Raw genomic sequence first — 18,217 nt, 5'->3', positions numbered from 1 at the left:
CATTCACCAGAGAGTTCTTTAAGTGGCTGTCAAAGGGCAGCCGTCACACAGGCGAGCCCCCGCTCTTTGAAGCAAGCACAATAGGTACCAGATGAGTCACAGGCACCTTGGATTTTTCGTTTGCATCTAAATAAGCACTTTATATTTGCAAAGGGCTTTCCAGTCATTTGCAAAAAGCTTTCTCCTTCAACAATTCCACGAGGGGAGTCCACAGAACTAAAGATTTATTGAGCCCCCTGTCTGGCCAAATAAAAGGTGGTGAAAAGCAGCCCTCACAGAGCCCTGGGGCTCATTAAACCCAGGCAGGGAGTTAGACTCAAGCCCTCCCACCCAGGCCAGCCTCTTTCCTCCCCCACGGCCAGCTTCCCAAGGGGGGCACCCATATCAGTCCCCCCCCACACACACACACACACCTCCCAGCCTAGGACAGGGCTTCAGGTGGAGGTCACGTACCACCAGGGTCCTGAGACTTCCAGTAGAGTGACAAGCCTACAAGCCCCCAGTCATAGAACCGGGAGTCGGAGGGGCGTTATAGTTTAACTCATCTGCGCAGAAGTGTTACATGCTGTAGGGGCTCCCGCAGCCTCTGAGACAGGTCTGGGACTAGAACCGGAGTCTCCTGACCCCCCCCCCCCCCCATGGTAGAAGGAGGGATGGGGCACCAAGAGCGAGGCCCCCGGCCACGTCAGCAGCCACCACTATGGAGGCTCTTTCCTTGGAGTAAAGGAAGTGTACTTCCTATGCCTTCGGTGCCCTGGCTCCTCCTCGGTAATCCGAACTTGCGAGAGTCTAAAAGCGGCAGCCATCAAACAGCTACCGTTTCTGTAGCACGTACCATGGGCCAAGCGAAGAGCTTTTCATTCTTGCAAACCCTCACAGCGCCCCCGCAAGAGAGGGGTATTAACCTCGCTTTACAAGTGAGGAGTCTGAGGCTAGACTGTGTAGCCTGCCCAGACCACACCGCCCGGAGATGCGGGTGTAAGAATCCAGTCACCCTCCTCCTCCTGTAGCACGCTGCCTGACGCAGGGGCACCTTCCACACTCTGGGCCCCTAGCTCTGGAGCCCCCACTGCCTGGCTACCACACCCGGCTCTACCACCTGATAGCAAGGTGACCTCCGGCAAGGCAGTTAACCTCTCTGGGGCTCAGTGCCCTTACCTGTTTAGTGAAGATCGTAGCACCAGAGTTATCACAAGGATGAAATGAGTTAATATTTGTAAAGCACTGCAAACAGCTGCTACCATACAGAAGGCGTTATATACGTGTTTGTTTGATAAATAAATACATTTAATGTTCCTTTTAATGTTCCCAGGAACAAGGGGCAGATACCCATAAACGTACTGATAAGGATAATCAGATCCCTTGGGCTAGCACAATAATATGACAATAATAATAATAATAATAATAATAATAATAATAATAATAATACTGTTTGTTTTTTAATGCTTAATAGGTACCAGGCATCGTGCTAAAAGACTTCACGGAGATAATCTTATTCAATGTTCTTAACAGCCCTATCTGGCTGCATCATTACCCCCAATGTACAGATAAGGAAATTGAGTCTCAGGGCAGCCAAATTCTGGCCCAAGGCCACGCAGTTAAATGGAAGAACTGGGATTCAGACACTAACCAGTCAGTTTCCAACGGCCACGGACTTAACCACCTTGCACGCTGCCAGGGTTCTGGCCACGCCAGAGAGCCCGGTGACCTAGGAGCTCCCGGGAGAGGAGGCGAGGGAACGGGAGGGGTGCGCGCAGAGTGGAACAGCGCGGTGAGCGCCGCGGCGGGACCCCGGCGGCCCAGGCCAACCTCCCGCTCGCGTCCCTGCCCTCCCTGAGGGCGGCACCTGGGGCCCATTCGGGAGGAGACCAGAGGTGGAGCAGCCTGCCCGGGTGGGGATTCAGGGTCCCCGCAGGCCTCCGGGGCCCCGCCGGGCCGAGCCTTCCCGCCCTGCCTCCCCACGAGGCCCGGGGAGCCAGCAGGTGAGCGTGAACGTCTCACCCGGCCGCGCCGGCGGCTCTCGCTGCATTAGGGCGCCCTCTGCTGGCTAGTTCTGGAACGGCACCTGCGTCTCCGACCCCGCGGCTGACTCCCTGGCGGGGAAAATCCCGCTTGCGGGCGAATTCGGGGGCCTCGTTTATTCCAAGAGTTTAACCGTGTTCGGGAAACGATACGAAAAAAAATCGTAACAGTGATCAGTGTAGTTTCATCTCTCACTTGTTACCCAAGTTAACAAGAATTTCGGACTGAAATTTCCCTTAAGGCAGAAATTTTTCTCAAATTTGCCCGATTGTAAGATGCCCTGGCTTGTTCAAAATGCACATTTCTGGGTTCCACTCTGGAAGTACTTAATCAGAATAGCCAGGGGCGTGGCCTGGGAATCTGTATTTTAACAGGACCCCCCCCAACCCACCCCCTCCCTCTCAGGTAATTAATAGACTCAGATTAATTGGGGGGACATTCTGGGAATCCAAAGTGCTCTCAGATAGAAACCACCCTTTAATGCCTGCTGTCTTGAGGAAGCCCTCGTCCCCCACCGGGCCTCAGAGACTTGACAGTGGCCTTGAGAGGGTGAGGGGCACACAGGAGAGACACTGGCCACAAGGCAAGCAGTCAACAGCTTTTTACTACTTGCCTGGTGCAAGGACCGCTGAGGAATACCAAGTCTACAACATGATTTGAGTCATCAAGTAACAAATCGTATGGGATCTATGTCTCTCCAGCCATGAGGCATTGCAGTTTCTCATTATTGAACTTGCCCAGTCCCTTTTAAGGGCTTACCTGGTTAAGCCAGGCCCACCCTTTTGATTAACTCAGTCTGTTGATTAGTAATCTAATCACAGCAGTGACATCACATGGTATTCTCAAGTTCAGCCTCCATTCAGTGTGGGGGATTGTACAGGGCAGGCATCTTGGAGGCCATCTTAGAATTCTGCCTTTCTCAAGCAGTTTCCATCTGGGGAATCCAGGATGGGGAGGACATGATGAAATCTACTTTTAGAGCCTGGCAGCAGAGACCAGCCAAGAGGCTGTGGCCATCACAGAGAGCAGCTGGTAGGAAAGAGATGCATTGATAAATGGGGAAGACATCATAAGTAAGTGTACAGGATCAGCTATCTTTTGGGCTCAGTAGCTAGAAATGTGTGAGAGGAGTTGCCACGGAAAAGACGACGTCCGTAACACAAAGAACTGTGTGTTGACCATGCAAAAGCATGTGCTGTAGACCAAAAGTCTGTGGCTCCCCCAAGTTCGAATGTTGATATTCTACCCCCCAAAGTGATGGTATTAAGAGGTGGGACCTTTGGGTGATAATAAGGTTATGAGGGTGGAGCCCTCATGAATGAGATCAGTGCCCTTAGAAAGGAGATCCCAGCCCCTTCTGTCATGTGAAGACACAGTGAGAAAATAGTCCTCTATGAACAAGGAAGTGGGGCCTCACCAGACGTTGAATCTGCCAGTGTCTTGATCTTGGACCTCGCAGCCTTCTGAACTGTGAGAAATAAATGTTTGTTGTGTAAGCCACCGAGTCTCTGCTATTTTCGATAGAGCTGCCTGAATGGACTAAGAGAGCATGAGAACTGGATTTTGAAATAAGCCTTCACTAGATATTACTCACCTCTATTTTAAAAATCTCCACCACTTGGAATAGTTGTCACTAGGAGGGTTAGAATTTATCTTAGGATACAAGCAGGGGTAGACATCCTCTTTGGGCACAGTTCTATCATTGTCTGAAAAACCGTGGGAGAAAGTAAAGGCACACAGACCAGCACCCAGAGTCTTGGGGGTTCAGGTATGCGAGTACAAGTTTCAGGTGTGCTGGGAGGAGCCTGCCGGCGGCCCAGTCCATTACTTTACCAACTTTATTCTTCTTTCCCCCTTTCCCTGCTCAGGGAGTTCTTCATCTCTCTTAGCTCAGCCTTTCTACATTTCACTCAAATACACTTTCTTTCTCCAACCAAACTCTTTTGCTCCTGCCACATGGATCACCTAGATTAGTTCTCTAGGAACATCTGTCCACTTTTGGAAAGATTCCCCCACCCCTTCTCATCATGGCCATCCCTCCCCGCTTCCTTTCACAGGTACACCGCGGTGGTCATGCCAGTTCACTACCAACATGGCACCGGACAGAGCTCCTGTCGGCGCGTGGCCCTCATGATTACAGCCGTCTGGGTACTGGCCTTTGCCGTGTCCTGCCCTCTCCTCTTTGGCTTCAACACCACAGGTAACAATGATGGCCCCTCTCACGACACCCATGTGATTCACGGCACACCTGAGTGGCTGTGAGTGGCTCTGAGCCTGGAAGTTTCTGACCCTGATCAGCATACTTCAGAATCAAATAAGGATGCCATAGGCTGCAAAGCTTTGGGTTTTGATTCAAGTACAAAGCAGAACCTCATCATCAATTATTGGCACATAAAGTTCTTCCCCAGTTAGTGAAAATTCTGGCCTATCTTTATTTTGAAAGAAATGTCATTGTATTCATGGGAAGCGATGTATCAGTTAAAAAATTAAACTATATTAATAATTCAGGTGAGATTTGCTAATGAAAAGATGACAATTCATAATGGACTTCCAAGGCAAAATAACACTATGAAGGCCCTCAAATGGGATATATATTTCTAATTTTTTACTAAACAAAAATCATTTCTAGTGTTTGGGAATTAGTATAGATCCCTAAATTATTGGAGAGTATATTTTCATATCTTAATATACAAAAATTCTGGCCATGATGGTTGGCACATGGTACATCTTCTATCGGATGGATGGACGGACAGATGGGTGGATGGATGGACATATGGATTAACAATGTGAATATCTGAGATGTTTGGTTTTTAGACATAAGACACTGATCCAAATTTACACCTCATATGGATCAATGCCTTCTTTGGCTATTCCATATACATCTTTCAGCCTCGGGGATTTCATGTGTTGAATGAAACCTCTAGCACATATAATAAAGTTACAGGTATTGACAATAAACACTGAGTATTTGCTGAGAACTAATTGAGTCAGGTTCTAGTGTTCATCTGGATTTGTTTAATTCCTACTATCTTCTAGGTTCATTAGTTTCTGGTGTATATGTACAAGTCACATAGCTGTGTATTTATACGTATACAGTTATTATAGGTAACACATTGCATATAAATACAGGCAAATCCTAACTTATGAATAGTCATCAAAGAGTCATTTGCTAGCCAGTGATTTAAAAGTCAAAACACATTTAGGAAGACAGATAGAGGCTCTGGAGTCAGAAAAACCTACATTCAAACTTCAGTTCTGCTACTTACCAGCTGTGCTCCTTGAACAAGCTATTTAGCTTTTCTAAGTTTTCTTATTGATAAATTTGGGATAATAATACACTGAAGCATACACTTGAGCAAATTTAAATATATAGACCGAGTCCATATATTTAGTTGGAAAGTTTCCAGCATTTATTTTTTCATATGGCCCCCCTGCACATAAGCCCAGCAACTTCATTTCTACAACTGCATGTTGTGTTTGAACTCTTTATATGACATAGTAATGTATGTATCATATGTCTTTACTCACTACTCTCCGGGGCTGTAATAAAACCATGTATATCTTCGTATGTGATTCAGGAGATTTTTCAAAGCAAATTTCAGCGCTAGATAATGTTCACTTTAATCGCTGACTTTAGAATCTGACACTACATATGATATAATTCCACTGTACTTGCTTCATAGAGCTTTTTTATAATTAAGTGAGGATTAAATTGGAGTAACATATGTAGACCGGCCAAACACACACCATACGCTCAAGGTCAGGTTTCTTTGTTGGCTACATTGAAGGTTAAGTCAATGTCATGTTGAGTCATCCAACGAATATTTGCCTGGTTAACTCAGGGTGTTCCTAAAATATGATGTTCCTATCATGTTTGCATTACTCTTTACCATTCGTTACTTTGTTGTTTTCATTAAACGACACTTTATACACACAAACATGGCTGTGGACACACACATACTCCCCGAAGCAACATTCCCTAACACAACTCTGAGAGGCTGCCTGGCATTAAAATACTATTTTTGATGAGTGTTAAATATACTTTTTGGATTCATCTGCTAACTAAGCCACCCTCTATATCTTAGGTTTCTACACAAAAATACATTATTCTAAGTTGGAATGTGTAGTATGGGAACTCAGTACCACTGGCAGCCCCCGGCACTGCTTACCCCTGGTCAGCAGCAAACCCCCACCAACATTCAGTCCGCAGAGTGGCTCCTCTTACTCATTCTGGGAGGTGGGCGGGGCAGGGGGGAGGGCTGTTTTACTCATTCTCTCTCTCTCTCTCTCTCTCTCTCTCTCTCTCTCTCTCTCTCGCGCGCGCGCGCGCGCGCGCGCGCGCGCACACACACACACCCTAGTAACAGTTAAAAACGGTCTCAACATCTGACAGTAGACCGAGTTCCCAGTTAATGTCAACATCTAAAGTGAAGATGAATGATGAGCTAATTGCAGTGGTGTTGCCACCAGTGAGATCATTATTATTCCAGAAACAAAACTCAGAAAACTGTCTCTCCAAAAGGATTTTCAAATATAGCATTGAGAAGGCAAAAATGCTCGCTTCTCTCTCATCTCTTTCAATCTCTCTTACTTTAAAGAAGTACATGATTTATTCTATTGCAACTTTTTTTAAGTCGTTCATTTATTTATTTACTTACTGCAGTAATCTCTACACCCAACATGGGGCTTGAACTCACCACCCCAAGATCATATTCCTCTGACTGAACCAGCCAGGGACCTCTCCCTCTCTTACTTTTAAGTTTATTAATAAGACTACAGTAAGCCCTCCATTTATTCATATATAGCATCCAAGTGTCAGGTCCGTTGTAAAGGCCCAGTGGATATTAGCTACCACTCTTGTTGTGATTACTGTGTGTTAGAAAAGGGTTCTGTGTGTCCAAATTGAACTCTGCACCGGCTCCAAAGAAAATCTGAGTAGCAGCAGTTCTGCTGGTGGCTGTGGAGACCAGTCACCTCGTCCTAGAACACAGTTCAGGGAATTAGTGAGCAGAACTCAAGGCGAGGCAGCCCAGCTGTCCTTCTCTGCCTCTCTCTGACCTTCACAGTACAGCTTCATTATCTTGATGGATGTGGGTTCCTTAGCAGCTCTTCCATCTTTAAGGAAGCTCCCAAGTTCATTCGAAAGCCCGACATAAATGACTCCTCTCAGCCATTTGTTTCTACTCACCCTGTGAAAAGTAGAGGAGGAAAGGGCAGCGTACCGCCAATGACACCCGAGAGTGGAAGGGGCTCGATTTTCACTAAGCAGTGCAACACAAAGGAACTTTCTGGCAGAGCTCTTTTTAATGAAACCAGCTGCCATGTGGGATTGCGAATTGTCAGATGACTTAAGGCAGAAAAATGTTGAACTTCAGTTTCCTTCATCTTGGCGTTGTTCTTATTGTCCGAGATGCAACATGCATTTGTGGATATGCACGTAAGGCTGGATCTTCGGTCACAGAGAGTTCCAAGGTTGGGGGGGGCCTGGCAGCTCCCAGCAGGGGCCCAGCGGTCTAGCTAAATACCCCATCACTGACAGCACGCAGTACTGATACTAGAGGAAACGCTAAGAATCCCTGAATGGACAACCCAATACTCTATTTCACAGGTACAAGACTAAATGGTCTTAATTTTCCTTTGAAACAAGGAAATGGAAGATACTATCTAGATTTGAGCCATAGAATCCCTCACCTGGCTTTCAGAACACTGGAGCCAGTGGAAGCCTGGTTGAGAAACACATAGTTAAAAGAATAATAGGCTCATCCTGACTTCAGGTGCATCAGGCTCTCCTGTCTTTGGGAACAAGGTGAAGACAAATCCTTCCATGAGCTTTAAGTTCATGAACCTGTCAAGTCAACCTGCTTTTGGCCTTGCCCTTCACATCACTGTGGGACTCAAGTTCCCAGGCTAGCCCACAAAAGCCTCTTCCACCCCTTTGTGGAGCTATTTAGTGTTTTTGTCGCCCATCATGGTGCCTGGAACAGAGTAGGTTCTCCATAAGCTTTTGTTGAATGAGTAAGTCTTTGAGTTCTTCTTATCATCCTTTCTTCCTTAAATGTTAAGATCAGTTGGGGTAAACATCCTCGATCTCAGAGAATGAGGCGTAACCCTCTGGTTTTCGCCATTATCTTCCAGCCAGCGACTGCTTATGTGCTGATGTAAAAGGCTCATTTGTCCGCTTCACTCATGTATTTGTCACTCTCATATTCATCCAATAACTAACAGCACAGTACTGTCTTGGTTAAATAATCATGAGAAGGCAGCTCATCTCCAGGGGGCGGGGTGGAGGGGTGCTCACTGCCCTCACCACCTCATCTGGAACTCAGCAGAGAGAAGCTTCCAGAATTGCTTCCAAAAACACATACGCAGACCAGACCCAGTGGGAGCTGGGGCAGGGCCTCATTCACTGGCCACCAGCCTCCAGGGTCACTTTACCCGTTGACAGGCCTCACAGGACTTCGCGGCGTGGAGAAATTGTGGGAGAGGCCGCAGAGCTCAATCTAAGGACCGGCAGCAGTTTAGTCAGATAAGAGAGGCAGAAAGGGATGACTGTGCAGGCTCAGGGATCGTACATGGAGGGCCTTTGGTGGCCAGCAACTCTGAAATAGCTCTGTGTTCTCTCTTCACTCTCTCGTGTGTATGCTTTCAATATTTCAATGGAAAAAAAATACTTGCCCATAAAACACAAGGTATAAGGGGTTACATAGGCATACATATATGTAGGCCTCCCTTCTACCCTAGATCGTTAGCTGCCCTGTGACCCTGCCCAGAAGCAAATACTAATCATCTTAAAGATAATGCTTGAAACAAGTATGTATATACACACACACATGCATACACACACACATGTTTCCACTTTTTACACAAATAGAAGCATACCACACCCACTTTTGCTCCTGGCTTCTTAAAAGTAGGAGTTAATACCCTACTATGAAGGAGTGCCCTTGTTGCGACGAGCACTGGGTGTCTGTCATATTGTCAGCGATGAATCACTAAATTCTACACCTGAAACTAATATTACACTGCACCTTAACTAACTGGAATTTAAATAAAAACTTGAAAAAAAAAGTTGGGTGCGCCTGGGTGGCTCAGTTGGTTAAGCGACTGCCTTCGGCTCAGGTCATGATCCTGGAGTCCTGGGATCGAGTCCCGCATCGGGCTCCCTGCTCGGCGGGGAGTCTGCTTCTCCCTCTAACCCTCCCCCCTCTCATGTGCTCTCTCTCATTCTCTCTCTCTCAAATAAATAAATAAAATCTTAAAAAAAAAAAGTTGGAGTTAGTATACAAAATCTAGAGGTCGGCTTCCCAGAACCCAGAGGAGAGTAGAAAAGGGTAGAAGGTATATCTGGAGGGACGAATGGGGCATACCCCGCACACCAGCAATGGTAACCATTAGCAGGACGGTATCTATCCCTGGCCCCCTTCTCACTAGCCCAGGTGCTCAGGCATCTCCTCACAGGAGGTGTTTAAACCATGGTCAGATGCTGACAACAGGGGAGCTGATTTCAGGAAGAGGGCTGATCGCTGCCCATATGACTCCTTATAGATTCAGAAAGACCAGCAGCGGCCACCCTATCCTACCTCCAACCCCGTCTCCCCCAGAACACCAGAAAATGCCCATTTGGTGACCACTGCTCAAAGTTTTATAAGCCATTCTCTAAAGGATGTTGGCATAGACTTGGTGAGAGGACATTAATTTTTCCTGAATTTTACCCTCCTCCCAAGAGAATCAAAAACTTTGGGAGCAGCTCCTAAAGATCCTCATGTCAGTGCTATCATTAAAAGGCCTCGCTGAGAACTGAGTACACTTTTTGTTCTAATTATGAGCTGTTGCTCCCCTCCCTCCCCCACAGATATTGTTCTTTATAAGTCTCTCTACAGGTTTCCACTCTAAATGATACCTTGCCTTTTAAGTTCAAACAGCTCAGAGGAGGTATATAATAAATAATAATAGTAAAGAATAAGTAGTAATAATAATAGCTACCATTTATCCTCATTTAGTCTCATGAGACCTTATTTTTATCCTTCTTTTCCGATAATGAAGCTGAGGCCTAGCATAGTTAAGCAATGTGCCCGAGTTCACAGTTAGCAAATCGCAGACCTGGGTCTCCCACCCCAGGCCTGGCCTCTGCCTAGCTCAGAAGACCAGAAGGCAGAATGAGGGGCCCAGATGGCTGGCTACAGCCCTCTCCCCACTAGCTCACACCTGTGACTCTACCCTCCTTCTGAGGCCAGATTTGGGGTTGTTGAGAATCCCCTACCCTTTATAAAGATTGGTTGGGTATCCCAACAGCAGTTGCTACCAGTGCAGGGCGAAGTGTAAATTTGCCATTCCCGGGCGGGGGTGGGGGGCAGCCAAAGTGTAGAGGGAGGCAAGTCAAAATCACAGACAGAACACTGGTTGTAAGGTCAGAATGACCGGAGAAACTTATCCAGGCTCTGCCCCTTTCAGGCTATGGGATGCTGGGCCACTGACTGAACCTCTCTGAGCCTGACTCTGCTCGCCTGAGGACAGAGTCAGTGATGGCTCCTACGTCACATAATGTCGCCACAGTGGTTAGGTAAGATGATGTGTATAAAGGCCTTGGCACACCATCTGGAAGATATTAGTTTTCTTCCCTTTTCTCTTCCAGATGAGGCGAGTTACAGGCCCTATTCTGGGCATTGGAGGAATTTCAACATCTGCTAGCAAAAACAGCAAAACCACAGGGACTCTCTAAAGTGCAGCGACAGGTGCATTTCAGGACATAGAGCAGGGACAAAGCTGCTCCTCATTTCACATTGTCCACAGTGACAATATCCTTAACAGCCCGCTCCCTATCCTACCCCTGATGGGTCCTTAGATTCCCCAAGAAACAGAATTGCCTGCATTCAGCCACCACCTGCCCTGTACCTCAGATTCACATTGGAGGCTTGGCATTCTCAACAAAGAAGCCTCCCTCTCTTTGCCTTCAACAACCCCTTAGTGCCTTCGCACCAGCAGGCCCTTTTCTGGGGGCTGCCTCGCCCCCAGGAGCCTCTGGCCTGTTGCTCTGTGACACTCCCCCCAGCCTCCCAGGCCACAATCCTCTGTAACACTTAACACGGCCTTCAGGAAGATCGCCTGTCCGTGCAGACTGAGCCCTTCAAGGGCAGACATGTTTGCAGCCCGAGCAGTGTCGGGCAGGGAATCACTGGGTGATTTTCTTTTTAAGGGAACTGTGAGAAACACAAAGATGAATTGGACCTCCTCCCCTCAGGGAACTGACAACATAACCTCTCCCATCCCCACAACCTCATAAGCAGCCGCGTGCGCTAACACCGAAGAGGCAAGGCAAGGGCTGGGGGGCACAGAGGAAGGAAGAGTTACTTCTGACTGAGGAGCTGGTGGAAGCCTCCACCAATGAGGCAGCATGTGAACTGAGAGGCAGTGAGAGGGGAGGTGGGCCCGGAGCCCCTACTTCCCAAAGCCCCATGTGGCTTCAGTGGTGGAGACACCACACATGTATGCGGCCACACTGTGTGCTCCCCACCGATGTCTCATATTGGCAAACTGCTTTGCTTCCTCCTTTTCTCTCACTCACAGGAGACCCCACTGTCTGCTCCATCTCCAACCCTGACTTTGTCATCTACTCTTCAGTGGTGTCCTTCTACCTGCCCTTTGGAGTGACTGTCCTCGTCTACGCCAGGATCTACGTGGTGTTGAGACAGAGGAGACGGAAACGGATCCTCACTCGACAGAACAGTCAGTGCATCAGTGTCAGACCCGGCTTCCCTCAACAAGTAAGCACCCCGGAGGGGCAGAGGGAGAATAGTGCCCAGCCCTGTAGCTTCCCAGCCTTGTGTCCAGCAGCACTTGCTTTTGCTCGTGCTGCCCCACTGGAGACACACATCTCACACCCACCTTCTAATCTGCTGGTATTGGCTACACTTTAGAGTAGGAAATCGAATCCGAAAAGGGCATTGTGAGTCTTCCCTAGAGTTCACATTGCTTAGCAAGGTGATAGGATAGTTTCTGGACTTCTTCTGCTTTCCATCAAAGTCTTCCATTGCCCCCAGATGGCCAACGGCACAAACGTCACACCAGATCTGCCATTGTAAGGTGGCCTCTGTACCGTGCACTGCTGGTAGGTCCCGAGGATTGATTTTTGAGCAGACCACTTATTACAAGAATCACTGGGGTCCATGGAAAGCTTTTTCCTTACTAGATCTGCCCCTGTGTCAAGGTGCTGACCAGCTTGTGAAATGGAAAGTTGATGATGTGTGTTATTGGGCTTTTTGACGCTCTGAAAAGGAGAGCTGCATCAGCACTGATCTTCCCTTTGCTTGGGCTGGAAAGTCTGCTCATCCCAGTGTCTGGTACATGCTTGCGATCTTCTAAGGAAGGGACAGCAGGAATATTATACAGCCTCTGCCTTCATGGAGCTTAGAATCTAGACAAGCAGATAAAGCAACCCTCTATCCGAAGTTAACTAACAGCCCCGGGATGTTTGCGAAATGAGATGAAAGCAATTAAGCACCAAAATAGAAGTGCCAAGGAGGCTATGAGAGAAGAGGTCAATGCTCAGGAAAAGGCTTCACAGACAGAGTAAGAACTGAATTTGATCTGGAAGGCAGGTCCAATTTGGATGGCTAGATTAACCTATAATGACCTGAGTGAGAGTCAGTCTCTCAAAGATGAAGTCCCACAGTTTGGGTAGAACAAGAATATTTGTTCCCGTGAAAGAGGAGGTAAGGACCTGAAGCTGAGGATATGAACAAACCTTGAGGATATTCAAAACATTGGCATCTATATGGTTCATCCACATACACCTTAACCTACAACCGTTTCTCCTTCAACCCACCCTAGTCTTCCTGTCTGAGGCTGCACCCCATTCAGCAGTTTTCAATAAGGGACAGATTTCCATCAGATGCCACGGGGCAAATGGTAAGTAAGCCATGTCTTTGATTAGAGGGAAAAAAGAAGATACCTTTTCTCAACACCCTGACTTGACTTGCTTCCACTTCCACCCCAAAATGCAATGGCCCCGATCCCTTACTAGTATCTTTTGTATATAACAGATATGAGATCCTGATTTGAGCTTTAGAATAGGAATCACCAAGTGATATGCAAAAAGCATATCACTATTGAGCTAGATCCCAATGACTGGAGCCTGTGACCCTTGGACATGGTATGAGGATGCCCTCCAGAGTCACCTGCCTAGAGGGAACAGGGTGTCAATGAAACACACATGGGCAGAGCCAAGAAAAGCAGAGAAGAGAGGCTAATGTGAGACTTTCGAGTGTCCTATTTCCCACTGCATATGGGGGAAAACTAAGACAATTTCATGGTCACCCTTATCCCTGTCCTTTCAACTCAAGCCAGCCCTGCCTCCTCAAGCCAGCTGAGTGAAGAATGGAGGTGTTAGAAGATCACTATTCCTCTGCCTGAACTCCAAGTAAATATTAGGAATAAAATTTTAAGAACTCATGATGATGAAGGTCTGAGCTTTGTGCCATCTCTGTACAGCTAATTAACCACTTTTTAGACAGGCCTCATGTGTTAGAGATTCTTACTGTAAATAATTTTTTAATAGGTAAGAATTTTCAAGTTGCCTGTAGCAGATCTAAGGTCTGAGGAGGCTCCAAGGCCAAAAGGACAAAAGAAGAGACTACTAAAGAGAGAATAGAGAGGCAAGAGGCTGGCATTGCCAAGAGTTTGGAGAAATTGGTCTGTCCTACATTCTGGGAGTGGAGGGCTCTGCCAGCCAGGCCCAGACAAATCTGGAGTTTCTTCATGCCAGTCATGGAGGTAGTGATGAGGGTTTGCAGAGAGCTGAAAAATACACTCACCGATATATAATCTGGGAAGGATCACTTTCCTTCTTTAGGACTGAATTTCCACATCTGTAAAATAGAGAAAAGTTATGCTAGATCAATGTCCTCAAACCTGAGATTTCATAAGGACAGTCAAGAATTTGTCCCCAGTCCCTTAGTTTCCGAAATAATGCATTTGATGTTAAATATCATCACTTTTAGAAGATTACTAGATGCCAGCACAATCATAATCTTGGTTATAAATGGCCATTCACACAATATGCTTATATTAATTATTTAAAAACCCCATCAAAATGAAAACCAAAATTTTTAAAATTATACTGGAATCCCTGTGAATACCTCTGTGGAGCACAGTTTTTAAAACACTCTATCGTTTTAAAGGTCCATTGCACTGATTCATTCAGCAGTGTGTCGGAGTATGTACAGTGCACTAGCCCTGTGATTCCTGGAACTAAGGTGAGAGTAGGGAGCATTCTTGGTTGCTGACACTAACATATAGACAAAGGAATTTACTGGAAGGATACCAAGTAGCTCAGACTCAATGAAAAGGCTTGAGAATAACTTCAGACGATGCTATTCATGCCTAAGGAAGAATCAGGTTGGAAGACCTGGGACACTGGACACTGCCTGCCATCGCTGCTAGACAAATTCTGAAGTCTCCTTACTTCACCAGCTCCAGTTCAAGGTCTTAGGTGCAAATCTCTAATGGGCTGGGCTTGGTTTATGTGCCAGAGCTCTAGATGACTGGTGGGGATGTGCGGAGAAGGAATATATGGCTTTTATGGCTTTCAGTAATGGGAGCTAAGGGGTCCTGCTCTGCTACTTGAGATTGACACTTTCCATTGTCCGATTCTTCAAACATGGAAAGTTCAGATGTTGAACACACACACATCCCCACCAAATACCAGAAACGTCCACATACTCTCAGGGTCTACTCATCCTAAACCTATTTTTTCCCAACTTCTTTCCTGTTTTACAAATGAGGCTCAAAGACATTTAATTAACTTGCCCAAGGATACATCTAAATAAGTAGGAAAGCTGAGGTGAAAATCCTGGGTTTTCTTTCTCTTCCTTTCTTTCTTTTTTTCTTTCTTTCTTTCTTTCTCTCTACTTTTTATTATGGAAATTTTCAAAAATAAAAAAGTAGAAAGACAATTAACCCATGGCCAATTAACTCATGCAATTAACTCATGGCCAATCTTACTTCATTTCATCTGCACTCCCCGCCTACACTCACCCATGCCCATCGGATTCTTATGAAGCAAATCCCAAACATCATAACATTTCAGCAAAAATATTACTGTAAGACTCTCTAAGGAAGATTCTTTATAAAATGTATAACTGCAATACATCACCCTAAGCAAATAAATAACTCCCTAATATCATTAAATATCCAATCAGTGTTCACATTATCCCAATTGTCTTGTAAGCGTTTCATAGTTGGTTTATTTGAATCAAAATTCAAATAAGACCCATACTTTGCAACTGGTAAATGGGATTGTTGTTGTTGTTGTGATTTATTTGTTGAAAAAACCTGAGTCATTTGTCTTACAGAGTTTCCCACATTCCAGATTTTGTGATTTACATCTTAGTAACGTCGTTTCACATGTTCCTCTGTATATCCAGCTCATTCTAACTCAAAAAGGCCAGGCTATAGTCCTATACAACCCTCCTCAAGGGACTACTGTGATTCTCAAATGTTCTATATCTGGTAGGTGTTTTTTAGTTGTGAAGTCAGAAGCAGATTTCATGTACCTTAACTTTTCACGATCCCACTACTCTCAGATGTGCCCTCAGGAGGTTTCACAAAATGATGATTTCCTCTAACTTCTTTGCATGCTCTTTCCTTTTCAGGAACATTCAGAAGATAAACAGTATCCCCAGGAATGTCAGGACCCTCTCTTGTCCCACCTGCAGCCACTATCCCCTAGCCAGGCACACATGGAGCTGAAGCACTACTACAGCATCTGCCAAGATACTGCCTTGGGGCGATCAGGCTTCCAAGAAGCCGGAGGAGAGTTGAAAAGGGAGGGGAGGACTCGGAACTCCCTCAGCCCCACCATGGCACCCAAGCTCAGCTTGGAGGTTCGAAAACTCAGTAATGGCAGGTTGTCGACATCTCTAAAGCTGGGGCCCTTGCAGCCTCGTGGAGTGCCACTTCGGGAGAAGAAGGCAACCCAGATGCTGGCCGTTGTGCTTGGTGAGTTTGGGTCATGTTGAGTTGGGTTGAGTTGGGTTGAATTTGGTTGGGTTAGGTTGAGTTTGGTGGAGCTGGCAGAGGGTACTAAGGAACCACATTTGTCAGAAATGGAAATCCAATAACGGTAATATTTATAAATGTTTGTGATACAATTGAGAAGAGTTTGCATATCAATGTTAACTCTGGGGAAAATTCAACAGATCTGGGCTGAAAATATGAAATACAAAATTGAGCAAGTGACCTAATTGAACTGTGTTTATCCATTGTGTTTGTTGTCTATCATGTGAGATTATAATGGATAAATCAAATAATAAATAAGATAATAATTCAACAAAAGTGTCTGGCACATATTGGATATGTAATAAAGGCTTATTTATTCTAAAATATTAAGTGAAAAAATAGGGATGCAAAAAACTGCTGTCATATGGTGTGATAACATCTAGATTATTTCAAATACAGAGAAAGAAAAACATGAAAATTAATTCACCAAGATGTCAAAAGTGATTGTCTTTGAGTGGTGGGTGGTTATTTTTCTTCTTTCTACTTCTCTATATTTACCAAGTTTTCCATGATGTACAAAATCAGGGTTAATTTTTATAGTAGAAAAAATAAAAAGTTTATTTGAATAAAGAAAAAAATTGATGTCACACATAGCATATAGAGTTACTGAAGGCAATTCATCCTGTTCACTGCCACTGACAAACCTCACTTTCTCATATCTCAGGGACTTTATGAGAACATCTGGATGTAATCTCAACAGCAGGAACTGCCAGGTCTTTAAGGTCTTCTTCCCTATCAGTGCCTAGGATCATGTCTCACATGGCTAGACATTAAATAAATATTTGAACTGAACTGATAAGTAGAAAAGACTAGTAAAGAGCTACCTAAATATCAAACTAGAAAATTGATTTAGGAACAAAGGCCTGAGATGAATCAAAGATGTAAGCATGTAACTTTCTCATCCAAAAAAAAAAAAAAAAGAAAAAGAAAAAAGAAGTGGCTCATCACATCTACTTCATAGCGTTGGTGTAAAAATTAAATGGGTCTGTAAAATTCCAGCATGGTGGCTGGCACAAAGCAAACAAACATGAGTCATTTTCATGTTATGACAAAAGGAGTAAGCATACCCCTGACCCAGTTTCTCTCTTCCTTTGCAACCCAGGGGCCTTCATTGTCTGCTGGCTGCCCTTCTTTTTGACCCACGTTCTCAATACCCACTGCCAAGCCTGCCACGTGTCCCCAGAGCTTTACAGCGCCACCACGTGGCTGGGCTACGTGAACAGTGCCCTCAACCCTGTGATCTATACCACCTTCAATGTCGAGTTCCGTAAAGCCTTCCTCAAGATCCTGTCTTGCTGAAGGAGAGGAGAGCGTGCTCCCTGTGCCCACCCTTAGCCGCCGGGCCATTGGGCCACTGGCCAGGGTCTGCTCAGAAAGACTGTGCTGCGTTCTCTGGCGTGGGGTAGGAAGAAGACTCGTGGAGCCAGGACCTCCCTGAGTAGCAGGTATAACCAACTGCTTCCTCCTAAACAGAATGTTCTACCTCCCCAGCTAAAATCTGACTTCATCCTGGCAATCTCCAAGTGGTTGGGAGGTCCCCGAGTGACAAGCAATAATTCAGAAAGAAGCTGATAAAACATGACTCTACACACACACAAAATTGTCATCAGAGGCATGATTCATCACAGTGAAGAAAAAATGAACAGATCTCATAATTGTCAACTCACCAGGGGTCCTTGAAATCTCAGCCAGTAAACCATCTTGCAGAATAACCGCACTCTCTTCTGTCAAGCCTCTAATTAAACTGTCAGGCTGACCTTGTACTGTTGTGGGCCCATGCCCTTTTGGTCATTCCTTTTGTTCACTGTATGCTGAATTATAAGGGACAGCCAGTGCTTCTACCTCTCTGTAGAATCTGGCTGCCATTGGTGACGGAAATTCCTCACCCTGAGCGAAACATTGTCCCACATTGGGACCCAGGCTTTCTTTCAAATCTTGCTACCCCTGCACTGTAGTTCTCACTAAGAAAGCCCTCTGACTCCATTCCCATATTCTCGGAGACTCAACTCCAGAGTAATTCAGGATGAGGATGTTAAGGGAAAAAGGAATGGTGGCTCCCACTTGTAGGATCAGTTTAAACCATATGGTTCATAACATGCCTTCAATATGCTTTTCATAACGCCATAGGGTTTTGCTACCA

General features: G+C 45.7%; 1 protein-coding gene across 2 annotated transcripts in view; it reads left to right on the top strand.

The window, feature by feature from the left end:
* DRD3 (dopamine receptor D3) overlaps positions 1 to 17,376 on the top strand; it is a 32,113-nt gene extending 14,737 nt beyond the window's left edge. Inside the window, exons 3-7 of one of the 2 annotated variants that reach the window (XM_045863646.1) lie at positions 4,080 to 4,222; positions 11,587 to 11,783; positions 15,735 to 15,870; positions 15,970 to 16,017; positions 17,180 to 17,376. In XM_045863646.1, coding sequence (XP_045719602.1) covers positions 4,080 to 4,222; positions 11,587 to 11,783; positions 15,735 to 15,870; positions 15,970 to 16,017; positions 17,180 to 17,376 — 721 coding nt within the window. Of the gene's footprint in view, positions 1 to 4,079; positions 4,223 to 11,586; positions 11,784 to 15,734; positions 16,018 to 17,179 lie in introns of both variants that reach the window. The other variant, XM_045863645.1, reaches the window with a different exon arrangement.
* The last annotated feature ends 841 nt before the right edge of the window (positions 17,377 to 18,217 follow it).

Source organism: Mirounga angustirostris, unplaced genomic scaffold (assembly GCF_029215605.1).
Source record: "Mirounga angustirostris isolate CCGP_5_RB_7025 unplaced genomic scaffold, mMirAng1.0.hap1 SCAF_1, whole genome shotgun sequence".
Taxonomy (NCBI): Eukaryota; Metazoa; Chordata; class Mammalia; order Carnivora; family Phocidae; genus Mirounga; species Mirounga angustirostris.
Note: the sequence above shows the minus strand (reverse complement) of the source record. Positions and strands in the feature narration are given on the sequence as shown.